This window comes from Neltuma alba, unplaced genomic scaffold (genome assembly GCF_004799145.2).
Source record: "Neltuma alba isolate B1F8T4 unplaced genomic scaffold, ASM479914v2 tig00010842_pilon, whole genome shotgun sequence".
Classification (NCBI taxonomy): Eukaryota; Viridiplantae; Streptophyta; class Magnoliopsida; order Fabales; family Fabaceae; genus Neltuma; species Neltuma alba.
Genome location: NW_021635639.1, coordinates 408,852 through 424,252, shown reverse-complemented (window position 1 = coordinate 424,252; position 15,401 = coordinate 408,852). Strand labels below are relative to the sequence as shown.

General features: G+C 33.7%; 1 protein-coding gene across 1 annotated transcript; it reads right to left on the bottom strand.

The window, feature by feature from the left end:
- Window positions 1–7,645: 7,645 nt before the first annotated feature.
- Window positions 7,646–8,044, bottom strand: LOC114759419 (repetitive proline-rich cell wall protein-like). The gene has a single exon (XM_028948593.1). It carries the CDS (start codon window positions 8,042–8,044, stop codon window positions 7,646–7,648), a length of 399 nt encoding a protein of 132 aa, XP_028804426.1.
- Window positions 8,045–15,401: the final 7,357 nt, after the last annotated feature.

Below are 15,401 nucleotides of genomic sequence, written 5' to 3'. Positions count from 1 at the left end.
ATGAAGAAAGATGATGGTGATTCTAATGAGATGACCAAAGGTTCTCCTTCAAAGGTTCTGTGGTATCTTCCCATAATACCACGATTTAAGCGTCTATTTGCTAATGCCACAGATGCAAAGAACTTGAGATGGCATTTCGATGAGAAAATATGTGATGGAAAGCTTCGTCACCCAGCAGATTCTCCTTAATGGAAAACAATAGATCAAAAATTTCCTCAATTTGGTGGCGAGCCAAGAAACCTTCGGTTAGGGCTTTGTACGGATGGAATTAACCTGTATGGTAATCTTAGTAGCACACACAGTGCTTGGCCAGTGCTCCTCGTAATTTACAATTTGCCTCCTTGGTTATGTATGAAAAGAAAGTATATCATGCTATCTTTGATGATTCGGGGCCAAAACAACCGGGAAACGATATCGATGTGTATTTGGCACCTTTGATTGATGATCTGAAGAAATTATGGGAGGAAGGTGTTGATGTGTTTAATGCATATAAACAAGAGACCTTCAATTTACGTGCCATGATCTTCACTACGATAAATGACTTTCCAGCATATGGAAATTTGTCAGGATACAGTGTTAAGGGGCATAAAGCATGCCCGATATGCAAAGAAGGCACCCACTATATGCAACTTAAACATGGCAGGAAGACAGTATACCTTGGTCACAGAAGGTTTCTTAGTCGGTATCACCCTTACCGTAGATTGAAAAAGGCATTTAATGGCTCCAAGACCATTAACTGGAGAAGAAGTTTATCAGTGGGTGGAGGGAATTAATGTGGTCTTCGGTAAGAAGAAGAAGAAGAAGACTGCCGGTGAGAGAAATATATGGAAAAAAAGATCTGTCTCTTTTGATCTTCCATATTAGCAAAGTCTTGATGTGATGCATGTGAAGAAGAATGTATGTGAGAGCCTTGTTGGTACACTTTTGCATATAAGTGGAAAGACTAAAGATGGAATCAATACAAGACGAGACTTAGTCGAAATTGGAATAAGAAATGTCCTTCACCCACAAGAAAGAGATGGTAAGAGGGCTTATTTACATCCAGCTGCGCACATATTATCAAAAGAAGAGAAAAGAAGTTTCTGTGGTTTTGTCAATAGTATTAAGGTGCCACAAGGTTATTCTGCTAATTTAAGCAAACTTGTTTCAATGCAAGATTTGAAGATAACGGGAATGAAGTCTCATGATTGTCATGTGTTGATGCAACAATTACTTCCACTTGCTATTCGAGGCATTATGAAAACCGATGTGAGAAATACTATTACAAGACTTTGTATGTTTTTTAGTGCCATTTGCAGCAAAGTCATTGATCCTGCTGAGTTGGATGAATTAGAAAATGAAGGTTATGTGATCCTCTCTCAATTGGAAATGCATTTTCCTCCATCATTTTTTGATATTATGGTCCACTTGATAGCTCATCTTGTACGAGAGATAAGACTTTGTGGCCCTGTGTGTTTAAGATGGATGTACCCTTTTGAGAGATACATGAAAATCCTAAAAAGGTACTCTAAGAATCCTTATCGGCCTGAGGCATCAATTGTTGAGAGATATGTAGCTGAGGAGGCAGTTGAGTTTTGTAACGCATATCTTGATAGGGTAAAGGCAGTTGGTCTTCCTCAATCTCGACATGATCAGGGGAGAAGAAGCAAGGGAACACGGGGTGTCATAGTGAGGTCTATGTCAAGAGAAGTTGTAATGCAGGCACATCTATACATTTTAAACAACACGGATGAAGTTTTGCCTTACTTAAATGCTCACAAGAATATGCTGAGGAACTTGAATCCAAGAAAGAGTGATGTGCAACTAGCTAATGAACATAATAAGTCATTTACAGAGTGGTTCAAGCGAGAAGTGTTAAAAGATGGCAATCCTTCTAAGACAATACAGAGGCTAGCTGCAGGGCCTTCCTTTGAGGTTTTGTGTTGGGGTGGATATGATATAAATGGTTATTCTTTTTACACAAAAACCCAAGACAATAAGAGTACTATGCAGAATAGTGGGGTGATGGTAGTAGCGGAAGCCATGCATTTTGCTAGTTCTAAAGACAGAAACCCAATGTTGGCGGCAATGTCCTATTATGGAATAATAGAAGAGATATGGGAGGTTAGTTATACCAAGTTTAAAGTTCCCGTCTTCAAATGTAAGTGGGTTAATAGTAATGCTGTGCAAGTGGATGAAGAATTTGGATTTGTTTCGGTCGATCTTGAGAGGTTTGGATACGGAGACGAGCCATTTATTTTGGCAAGTCAAGCAAAACAAGTGTTCTTCGTTCCCGATCTAGCAAAAAAGAAATTGTCTATCGTGCTTCAAGGTAAAAGGCAAGGAGTTGGTGGAGATGATGGTGACTTAGAGCTTAATCTTGATGAAACCCTGCCTTTCACAGCTACTCGACCTAAAGCAGTTGAATTAGATTTGGTAGATGATGACTATGCTGTTAGAGATGATCATTGTGAAGGAATTTAGGAGGATAATCGTTGTAAGCCTCAAATGAATTTTTTGATAATTTTTTTTGCTAAATATACTTAATAATATAATGTTTTATATTAACTTGATATTTTTTATTCTTACATTTATTAATTCATTGTTCTTTAAACAGGAAATGGACGGATCCGGTCAACAGGGTTCTGGTGAGGACAACTCTTTTACTAGCCGGAGAAAGGGTAGAGGGCCAACCCATATGAGGCATTTAGCTTTACGTGATGAGAGCACACAGCCTATGAGGATTACAGTAGAGTTTGATGATGATCTGAAGCCTATAGGAAAGGATGGGGCTCAATTTACTAGTTATGTGGGTTATCTCGCACGTAGTAAGATTAGCATTGACATTCCTAACTGGAAGAAGGTGGACAAAGATTTGAAGAAAAACCTTTAGGAGGATATATTGGTATATTGTGCATTGTTTTCTCTACTTGTTTCAATTATAGTTGCTTATTTACTTTATAACTCTATGCTATTATTGTATTGCATGCAGCTGACATTTGATATTCCTGCCACTAAACAAATGAGAGACCGTCTGTTGAAGCAAATTGCTGAACGGTGGAGGGATTTTAAGTCCATGCTTACAACAAATTATATTAATGGAAAAAGAAAGGGTGAGCATCTTAAGGAACGATATTCATTTATTAGTGAAGAGGCATGGGAGAATTTTGTGAAGCAACGTGAAGACCCTGCATTTCAGGTTTGGTTTCTTCAAACTTAATTTTTAATCAAGTCATATTTTATTTAACTAAACTAATTTTGTCGATTTGGTTTCATTGTCATAGGCATTGAGTTAGAAGAACAAACAAATATCTGAGCAAAATGTATACCCACATACCATGTCTCGTGCAGGGTATGGTGGGTTGGAAAGAAGTATGATGGAGAAACGACTAAAGAATGCATAGATGGCTGCTGCTTCAGATCCTACTGGCTACATGCCATCTATTGAGCGTCCTTCTCGCCAAGAAAAATGGAAGGCGGCGAGGATTAAAAAGGGTCAATACATTACTCCACAGTCTGCTGCTGTTGCTGAGAGGATTGTAAGTAATATTTAAGAATTATGCTTCATTAATTGTTTTTTTCAATTATCTTAAATTGAATTTGTTGTTTTAATGATATAGGATACACTTGAGGAGCAATTATCTCAAGGTACATTCATCCCTCAAGGACGGATGGATATCTTGGCCACTGCTATTGGAAAGGCTGACCATCCCGGAAGAGTCCGAGGGACCCCTAAAGGGATTGGTATTAAAGAATTTTTTGGCTCTGTTTCACGAAGAAGCACTAGATCATTCTCTGCTAACATGGTATCTAAAGAGGAGCTCGACCAACGACTACAGGAAGAAACAGAGAGAGTTCGAGCTGAACTAAGTCAACAACACATGGTAGAGATGCAAAAGATACGTGACGAATTCGATGCCAAGTTTCAACAGACTCTGATGATGATGGGTATGAGTGGATTCCAGATGCCCCGAGTATCTGAACCTTCCCAGGTAATAATCACACATCTTTTTAAATCTTCTAAAGATTCATTTGATCCATTTAAACTTATTTAATGTTTCTTAACTAATTTCATATTATGTTTCAGGGTTCACCTGTGATAAAAAGCGAGAAGGGCAGTAATAATCAGACACAGCCACTGACATTGTCTGACCCTGACCCTAGCCCTGACCCTGTCGAAGACAATGGGATGCTGTGTTCTCTCTATGTGGATTATGAAAATTCATCTGTTCATGTTGCTAGTGGTCGAGCATTCATGGGCACAACGATTCACGGCAACAAAATTCCGAGCAATCAAGCAAAGGTGACAGTGGAGAGGATTGTTCATGGTCAGGGGGGTACACCAATGCCCAATCCTACTGATGAGGTTCGACTCTTGGCCCAAGCTAAAGGACATTTCATTTTGTGGCTAAAGAGACTTATTGCAAAGCCAATGGTGAAGAAGGTGGCAGCAAAGAAGGCCACAACGAGCGCATCATCTGATCTTGTACTCTTGCCTCTTCCTAGTGATGTTGCGCTTATGTATTCCAGTTTGGAGGTTCTTCATTCCATGGTGCCAAACATGGATAAGCCTGTGACTTTCAAGATGCCGTTGGGGTTGTGGGTTCAGATATAACATACGACTTCACCATTGACAAGAGGGACCTCGTTCAGTTCCTCAACTTTGAGGAGCTTGATATAGCTTTCATGCAGCTCGCTATTTTGTAAGTTACAATATCATTTTTTTATTACATATTATACTTCATGCATGTCCTAATGTTTTTTACTTGAACAACAGGCACTTTAATCAAATTTGTCGAAACGGAGGACTTGAAGGAACATATGGCTTTATGTGTCCTCAAAGGGTGCAGAAAGAATTTAATACTGTGGAAGCAAGGTCAATCTACATTATGACCACAATGACTCAGACCAGAAAGCTAATATATTTTGCACCTTACGTGGAAGGGTAAGTGTATTATTGTATTTGAGATATACAAGCTGTATGTGTCGGGTTATAATTAACATGGTTTGCCTTTTGCAATTATCATTGGACTCTAATTATTTGTGCCCCTTTTGACAACAAAGTTTACTCGTTCGATTCACTCTGTGGAAGTCCATCAGAAGAAACCAAAGATGTCATCGACACGTTAGTTTTTATTTATATATTTATTACTTGTGAAGTTTCTACAAGCATGCTCTAATATCATTTTCTCTTATAATGTTGATAGGGCTTTTCATACTTTTAATGTTGTGGCGATTAAACAAAATAGACAAGCACCAAAATGGATTCTTCCAAAGGTATATGTTGTTTTGAACTAACTTTTAAACATTTTTGGATGAATTAAAGTTAATGTTTATAATCAATAATGTCTAATATTTAAATTTTATATCTTATTTTTTTAGTACCGTTGTCAACAAGGACATGTTGAGTGTGGATATTATGTCATTCGCTACATGAATGACATAATTGAGACAGGAACGACTGAGAAATTAGACGAGGTAAAGATGAGTTACGTTGCATGACGTTCTTCAATTCATTTCATATTTTTGACTAAGTTTACTATGTTATTTTTTATTAACAGATATTTCAAAATACTACGCCATATCTCATGGATGACATCAACTTGATGAGGGACACTTTGTCAACAACATTGGTAGAAAAAATTGAAATTTAGCTTTCAAATAGATAGGTTATTTCTCAAAAAATTCATTGTTAGATGTTTTCTCTCAGTTCCCTCTTATATGTACATGTTCATGATTTCCATTGTACAGAGAAGTAGTTACTTCTATTTCAGAATTGTTGGACCTAACCAATACGTGTTCCTTGGTCTTAATTAACCACCTAGTTCTATTATATTGGCTGGTTCCCTATTTTCAAATTGTGTAAAAGAAATTTCAATGCTATATATATATCAACTAGCTAAATTGATCTTGTTCTGCGTGATCTGCACTACCTACATTTATTTGGAACTGTAAACTGTAGGGTGGTAAAAATGAAAATCAAGTAGAATTTTTTTAAAAAAATTATTTTTTAATGGCGGTTATATATATAACCGCCGTTCAAAGAATATTCCACGGCGGTTTTCTGTATAACCGCTGTGTTTTCTTTACCTTTCAACATCGTCTTTATCAACTTCGCCTTCAAAACCACCATGAAAAGCCACTTTTAACCGTCGTGAAAAGCCTTTTTTCTGGTAGTGCTAATTTAGAAATTTAAAATGTGGATGAATTTACAATGTTGCTATTTATTTATTATTATTTTCTTAAATTCTCAAGTCACCCTTATCAACCCACCGGCCGCTTGAGCTGAACGCTGACAACCATTGGCAATTGGCACCAAAGCTTTGATAGGCCGCCGGCATCGGAGCTCCCATGGCTGGCTAACAATCAGTGGCAACAACTTTTTTTTTTTTTTTAAAGATCTTTTTCAACATACATAAAGTGATTAACAATTCTTGTAAGAGCCACAACTCCAATAAGGCATCACGTGCTTTTTACGTTTTTAAATTGGGATTTTTTTAACGTTTGCAGTGTGAATAACATCTATTATAATGATAATTGCAACTCTATTAATGGCATTAATCATTTTATATGATAAGTTTTTAAACTTAAAGAAATAAATAAGCGCTTAACCTTATGGGTTTTTAAAAGAGTTACCAATTACGTTGCGAATGTTGAAAAAAATGTTATAAGGTTAGGCACTCACTAATTTCTTTAAGTTCAAAAGACTTCAAGGAATTTCAATAGAATTTTAGAGCATCCACATACAGTTTTAAAGTTGACAAAAAATATGATAATGTCAAGTGAATGGTAACTTAAGGATTAAAATGAAAATTTTCACTTTTGAATTTTAGTTAATAATTTATCCGAATTATAGCACTTTTAAATACGTAATAAAGTGTTAAAATGATGGATGTCACACATCTTCTTCCACTGTTTGTTTGTAGGCAAAAAGAAGTAGATCCCCGAGTATGATCGGAAAGGAAAAAAAAAAAAGGATGGCGTTGCGGTGGGTGTTTGCCTTTTTAAATTGAAAACTTTATTATTTTTATATTTTTTTCTATTGCATTAGAAATGTTGGCATAGATTTGGATCAATAAAATGTACTTCCTCCGTCCCTTATTATAAGATCTAATTTTTTGAATAAGTTTGTCCTTTTTTATAAGATCATTTTTGAGTTTGTCTGAACATTTAATACATTATTACTTATTTTACCCCTGGTTTAATGCATTTAATACATTCATCTCACTATTACTCTTTCACGTCTACCCATTCATATATAAGGGTATATTTGAAAAAAAAATTATATTTGCTACCTATTAATTGCTTTTAACTAATTTTAACTGTTTTATTAAACTGTACAATTTAGTTAAAATGATTTTATAATAAGAGACGGAGTAGTAAAATTTTTTTGGGTTCTTTGTGTTTTATTAAGCTGAATTTGTACTCTTTTATGAACACACAATTGAAACTGGCTGTAATGAATTGATTTATTATATATCATCAATGTCTCAGACGAGGAGAATGGAACATGCCTATATATAGCCATACAACTAAACACATTAATTAGACACAAAGGTAAAACAGGACTAGTCAAATATTAATAAATGCACTGATTATAAACTACGAAAAACTCATGCACTCTCTTACTTTTATGTATTAAGGTATACTTAAAATCATAGGATACTCAATTTGTGTTTGATAAACGAGGCCAGTGACCATAAGGTTGGGGCATAAAACTCGGTGGTTTCTCCAGAGGTGATTCCTCAACTGAAGGCTTGTAAACAAGTGGTTTTTCAACTTGAAGCTTGTGCAATGGTGGCCCATTGTGAATGAGACCATCAAGAATAGGACAACCATTTATCGGTTCGTCCTCGGGGTCGTCCTCAAAGGGGTCATCCTCAATGGGTAGGTCCCTAATGGATTCGTCCTTAATGGGTTCGGTCTCAGGAGGAAAGTGCTCATTCTTTGACAGTAATTTTTCAACATGAAGCTTACAAGTGGGAGGCTTGCAATAATGAGCAAAGCTAGAAGTAATGAGAAACATCAATCCAAAAAGGAGAACTAGAAAGTGTTTAGAGGACATTGTTGAACTTTTGTTGATGCAAACCACATACTATGAGCTCCAATATTTATAGTACAACTAGGGAGGGTCGTTTGGTGTGGAGATATTGTTCATCCAATATATTATATAATTAAAATATGTTAAATAAATAAAAATAATGATAAAAAATAAAGTCAAGGCCGATAATTATTAGGTGTGAACTCGATGGCTTTTTTCTTTTTGGTTGAGCCTAGGATATCTACCGCTAGTAATAATAATTGATCTCCTCATACTGTAGACTTTTTGAAGAGGTTTTAATATTCGTCATGACACCTTTATGAACTTGATGGCTTTATCAACACACATTCTTTTTTTAAAATAAAAGATAAAATATTATATTTTAAAAAAAGTATTAAAAGTTTACAAATAAGAAGGCCAGACGTTGCCGAAAAAACAAGGACAACAAAGAAAAAGAAAAACCCACACAATCCTATCCTGGAATAACCTTTGATCATCGAATATCCTCACAAACTGTATTTGGGTGTGGTCTTAGCACAAATGAGGGTAAGAAACTTGACCTTTGCTCAATAGATCCCAGTAGGTAATTGCCTCTCGTATGTGCAAGCTAGAGCGTAATATCCATAGCAAACGAGCCCTAACACAAAAGGGACAAAACAGTGAAGGCTCAGAATTCTCTCTGATCCATATCAGCAAGCATTTTCCTTCATGTTCGAGGAAATATTTAAAATCCCTCGTCTTTTATTCAATTTCTTTATAATGCCAATTTTTTTACTTCTCTTGTACTGTTTTGCAAGGTTTAATCATCGACGTAGAGATTTAATAACAACGATTGCTATAAAAATGACAATATTGAGATTAGATGACTGAAAATATTTTTTTAATTTAAGAAATCAAAATAAAACCTTATATAAAGTTAAAAATGAATGTTATACATTTTCCTTATATATATATATATATATATATGTACGTACGTATGTAAGTGTATCAAATTATTAAATAACGAACTTATTTTAATAAAGAAATACATTTCTTACTTTTTATACAGATACAAGTGGATATATGTTTGTGCTGAAAGTGACTCTGTTGGTTGTAACAATCACACAAATGATCCCCAGATAATATAACTCAAATCAATAATAATGAACCGTTTATAATAGAAATTCTAAGCTCAATACATTTGACAGAGTTAACAATATTAAAGGAAAATAACATAACTCTGATTCAATGGAGATTAAGAAATATAGAATGAGAGTAGCAGGAGAGAATAGAAGATCCAGTCACTGAGATAGTGCAGCTGGCCAGGGAGAAGAGAGACTCAAGGAGGCGGGAAGACTACACATAATTCATTTCACACCCTCCCCTGATGACATCTTGTCTTTTTATATGGCATCTCAACACCTTTTTGCTGCCTCTTCCTCTTAGCATTGGTTCTTCCTTCCTGGGCTCCTCATTGGGCTTCCTATCCTGGCCCAATTCTTCTGTGACCATGACATTGGTCCCCAGAAAAAAAAGGTTAGAATAGCTAGATTTATTTTTCATAGGTGATTAATATATGCGTGTGCGTGTGTGTGTGTCAATTAAAAAGGGATTAAATCATTAAGTTTAAATATAATGTATCATTTCAAATAATATACGTCATTTCCTTCCAACATATCAACATATATATACAACACTCGATTTTGACTTGTTTATATATATATATATATATATATAAACTGTTCCGACTCGTGAAGAGTTTATTGTTCTTTATTAGTATTGCATTTCAAAGGAATATCTCTTCAGCTAATTAAACATGAATGTTAATCGTTGGTAATGTGCAAAAGACAATATAACAATACTCACAATTAATTATGTTAAAGTCTAGGACTAAATAGTAATTATATATAGTTGTGCACAGCAGTGTAGCTCTATACGTGGCCATTTATTATTTATTCTTTCATTTATAAATATTCTAGAATACTGTACAAGCTATTATAAAATGAGGAAGCCGGCCCTGTCATTCATTAGGGTTGTAGAATATTTTATTCACCTTCTACTTTTCTTATAGAGGAGATTTGGTTTGATTCATCATGATGTGATACATACAGTATACTTTATTTTTCTTTTTTTAATATAATACTACTTCCGATCCTAAATATAGGAGCAAGACAAGGGATTCACTTTGGTCTTTAATATAATACCTCGCTCTACGTTACTGATTTGGGGTGTCAGTTGTCCCATTTGGCCATCTCTACTACCATTGCACCCCAATTTTCCCTACTTCCCAAATATTTTTTTCTTATTTCTTTTACTATTATATTTTATATAAAATAAGTGAAATTTTGATATCTCATGGGCAAAAAATGGTGCTGTTTTCAATTTTTATGACTTTTCAAAGAATTTGTATCTAAATTAAAAAGAAACTAATCAATGAATTGGTATTATTAAATTTGGGAATAAAAATTTTTAATTTTTCAAGTATTATTAAAATATATTTATCATGAATTTGAATCTAAGTTTATAAATTTTTGGCCAAAGTATATCTATATTGCACATTTTAAGGGATAACAAATTAAAAGATAGCTCTAATGGATATGATTAAACAGGGTAGTTTAAGAAAACTAGTACAAATTTGTTATAAATAACCATCTTAATTTATTTTTTTAATATCTGCAAACTATTTAAGTATTTATCTTGCTTTTATATCAAGAACGGGATGAAGTATCTAATAATATTATTGGGTTAAATTTTAGCGTTGTCTAGTTCAAATAGGAATAAAAACCCAAAAATGTTCTTGTTTCATTGACGCGTATTTGGACATACACTTTCATCTTTGAGCAGTCATAACATATATAATTATAATAAATGGGTATTGTTTTTTTAAAAATATCCTTATTAATTATGTGCATTAGAATAGAAGCTTTTTAATATATATAATTACCATGGGACTACTTTAAAAAAAAACAAATAAATATTGAAGACAAATTTGATTGGAATCTTATAATTACTACCAAATTAATACTAGTATTAGATAGGAGTTGGACTGCTTCACTGTCGTTTGAAGGATCAATGTGAGATCTTAATTGCAACTTAAAACGAGTATTTTGGTTTGATTTTAAACACTCTGAACGAAAGAGGGTCAGCAAATGAGAAGATAATGCAGTGACGAGGCATAAGGGGTAGAAGGCTGGTGGTCGGAGCGAAAATTAAAATTAGCATCCCCAACAAATATTTAAAGAATAATTTAATATTTTACGTGTAAATATACATATACAACATGATGAAGAGTTCAACAGTTGGCATTTAGAGCACCAAAGGGTTAAGGATTTTTTTTTTTGGCTTAGGAGGGAGATGAACTGAAATCGATCGAGGAGTTGGAGAGAGCCGGTGGTTTTTTTTTTAATTGGGAGTATTTGGGCATTTTTATTACAAATATTGTGGGTTCCATTGTCAAAAGTGCCTTTAAATTCTCTCAAAGAATTGAACATAAACGTTAAAAAAAAAAAAATTTCAAGTTGACTGTTAAATTCAATAACATGGACTGATAGATAAACACACTACTTCATATACTATTGATACAAACAACTTCAAAAAATACCTATAATATCTACTCAACAAAATAGGAATCAAAGGTATAAACAACTTATCATTGAAGACCAATTTAATTCAAGCTAAAACTTTTCACGCAAGTTATTTTAATTATAAAAATTTATTATAATTAATAATCTCTAGCACATTTTAATACAATGGTCCTTTGGGATTGGGGATATTTTGGCGCTTTTATTAAAAGGTATATAGTATTTGGCAAGCTTTTGATATAACTTCAAGGGTATTTTTGACATTTAACCATTTTTCTTCTAATAGGGATTATTTAGATACTTTCGTTAAAAATTATCGTGGGTCTCACTACTAAAAGTGACAAACGTTAGGGAATTTTAATAGTGATATTATTTTGAATTTGCATAGGTAGATTTATACCCAACAAAAGTATATGGTGCTTGGTAAATTTTAGGCATAAGTTAATAAGTATTTTTGAGCTTTAATCCAATACTAATTGTTTCAATATGTTTTCATTGGTTTAAAACATATGTAGATTTTCTGAAGCCAGCTTAAACAAGTTAGCGCATGTTTGGATTCACATTTTCAATAGAAGACGTGCATTGAAATGAGGTGAACGCATATATTGTTGGCAATTGGAGACTCGAACAAATGTTTGGCTTGGCGTTTTTTCAGATGAGCTTTTGGGTGTAAAGCCACGCTAACACGGAAGCTAAGTTGAGGAGTTTTTTTGCCATCATGAGAGAAAAGATGGCGATTGAAAAAAGACAAAATTACTCCTAACAAACCTAGTAATTTGATATTACATATTCTTAATATAAGAGTTAGATAACTAATTTGAGGATATTAAGAAAATTAATTAAGTTAGTTATTTATAATAAATTGATGTTATCTTGTCTAAAATATTCTTGTTAATTATATGAATTAAAAATAACCATTAATAAAAACTATTTAGTATGTATAATCACCAAAGGGATTACTTGGGAGCATAACAGATAAATATTAGAGACAAAATGACTTTAGATTTCATATTTAGGGCCCGTTTGGTTCAATCCCATTGCACACATGCAATGATAATTCTTATTGCATTACCACATATGACTTGTTTGGTTGGACTTATTGACGGTAAAAGAGATTACATTGGTAAAAATGATTGCACATATTTTGGTAATATTCATTCCTAGGAGAACCCCTATGAATCCTCATTGCAAATATGTAATCTTTTATGAAATATCAATTTTGTCCTAAACAACATAATGAAAAGACAAAATTTGCCCTCATAAGCAAATTGCCTAATTAGATCAGTCATGAGCAAATCTCACAAATCGTACAAGCAAATTGTTCATCAGCAAAATCTCATGCGATCATATTGTTCTTCGGCAAAATCTCACAAATTATGCAATCACGTCATTAATCAAGAAAATCCCACAAATAATGCAATCCACTTATTCATCAGCAACAGCCCTAGCATATATCTCCAAAAATACAAACAAGGGTGCGACACTAAAGAACAAGGTGGGTTTGTGGCAAACGGAAGGAGAGATGTCATTACTTGCACTAATGAGGTAAGAGTTGGTTTTTTGTCCTCTTTCAGTGTTGTTTCTTCTACTGTTACCATTCATTTTTTTTATTGTTTTCCATTGAGTTCTGATTGAAGTTGCTATCTTGTGCGTCAGTGAAGGGAGAGGGGCTAAGAAAAATAGTTGAAGAATTTGTCGACCATGATTTTTGGTTTCTAGTTTCAAAAAACCCAAACAAAAAACACTAGCAGCTCTATCCTATGTGTGCCACTAGTTCATATATTTTTTATATACTGATATTGGTGAAATATGAACAAATGGGATTTGAAATATTGAAAGGACAAGACAATAATACTTTTATATACTTTAAAAAAGAAATTAATCTTTTTTGGATAGTTTGGAGGTGGAGGAGTGCCGGGTTTAGTATTGAATTCTTATGTCTTACCCTCAAGAACAAGACAACATTGATAAAATTAATTTGTATGTTATATTTTCTTGGAAGTGATATTCATAATTTATTTGAATATGATTTTATTTTTTAAGTGACATGAATTGTTGCTCTATATGAATTTTTTAAATGAAGTATGATTTCTTTAAGCGATATGTTCCTCTACTATTATTGTTTCTATATTTTCTTTAATTGGTGCTCTGTATCCTTGTGCTAAATGGTTGACGGCTCCGTTGCTTTCTTTTTTTTTTAAGTTAAACATATATATGAATGTTTAACTGAAACAGACAATATGGACCAAGAGAGTGACGAAGCAGATCTCCATCTAATGCTTGGATAGTTAATGGTTTCCATGCTTTTCAAAGAATATTGATGAATATGATGTGTGCTATAACTATTTTAAGCAAAAGGAGCATACAAGATTGTTCTTACTCTCTTGATTTTCATACTAAGAGAAGGCATCTTAGGGAGTTGGTTTATGGTAGTGACAATACTTGTTACAATCAAATTAGGATGTATAGATCTACATTTGATAAACTTTGTGGTATGCTAGATACAATAGGTGGCCTCAAACCATCTAGACACATGTTAGTAGATGAGCAAGTAGCTATGTTCTTGCATATACTTGCTCATCATATGAAAAATAGGGTAATCCAATTTGAGTTTGGGAGGTCTGGGGAGACCCTTAGTAGGTATTTCACCATAGTGCTAAGAGCCATGATGTGCATCCAAGGAGAACTTTTCAAAACTCCTGAGCCAATTCCTGAAGATTCAAATGATAAGAGCCATGATGACTTGCATAACTCGTGAATGTTTGAATGATTACAGACCACACCAAAGTTTGTTGACATCATCTAAGCTTGAAATGGTTGTCCATGGTTCACCTCCTACGGTTTCTATCTTCTGTATATTTGGACAAGTAAAATAATAAGAGACGCACATTCAATCAGAATTTGTTTTTAACAACAACACAAAATCAGACTTAAAATTAGAATTATGTGATACAGCTAACTATACCAGGGAATAAGAATTGAATTTTCGCACTAACCATGTCTGTGTCAACATGGCCGAAGTCCAATCGCCAACCCAATTTCTTAATCAAATCTTGTGAGAAATGAGTATTAGAACCACGCTGTGCATTAACCTTTGACCTTAATTGAGCGAGACAATCACAAATACGAAGGGAGAGATCAGACATAGACCTGTATGAAAAAAAACCACCATGCTAGTCTGCCGTGCTCGCATTCTGCTGTGCGCGTCCTCCGCCACAAGAATGGGTACAGCTGATGAACATAAGAAGATGTGAAAGAAGGGGTCGAGGGAATTATCTGTGGGGTAAAATGGTCTTTTTATTGTATTTTAATTTTATATGATCATTAAAAAAATACTTCATTGCACTCTCATTTAAAAACATACCAAACACTAATAACGTAATTACTATTACATTGTATCCCCATTACATTGCACTGCATTGCAGTGCGAAGTGTAATGGAATTGAACCAAACGAGCCCTTAGTATTTTCAACTTTTTTGAATGATATATTAAATATTTTTATAATTTTAACTTTAATATTTATCTTAAAATTATCATCTTATATGCATAATTATTTAATAAAATTTAAGTCTTTTTTCAGTTATTTTATATCTAAACTTACTTTTATACTCTCCATTCATACAAGTTTCATGTTGTAAAACTGACTTTTCTACAAATGCCAATCCAAATATAAAACATGTTACATCAGCTAACTTTTACACTAACTTATGTTTATAAGTTAGATGAAGCAAAAGTCAGTTTTGTTACCGCAAATCCAAACATACCCTTAACAATTGATCATTTTTTTTTCCACAAATAGTTGATAAAGTATATGATATAA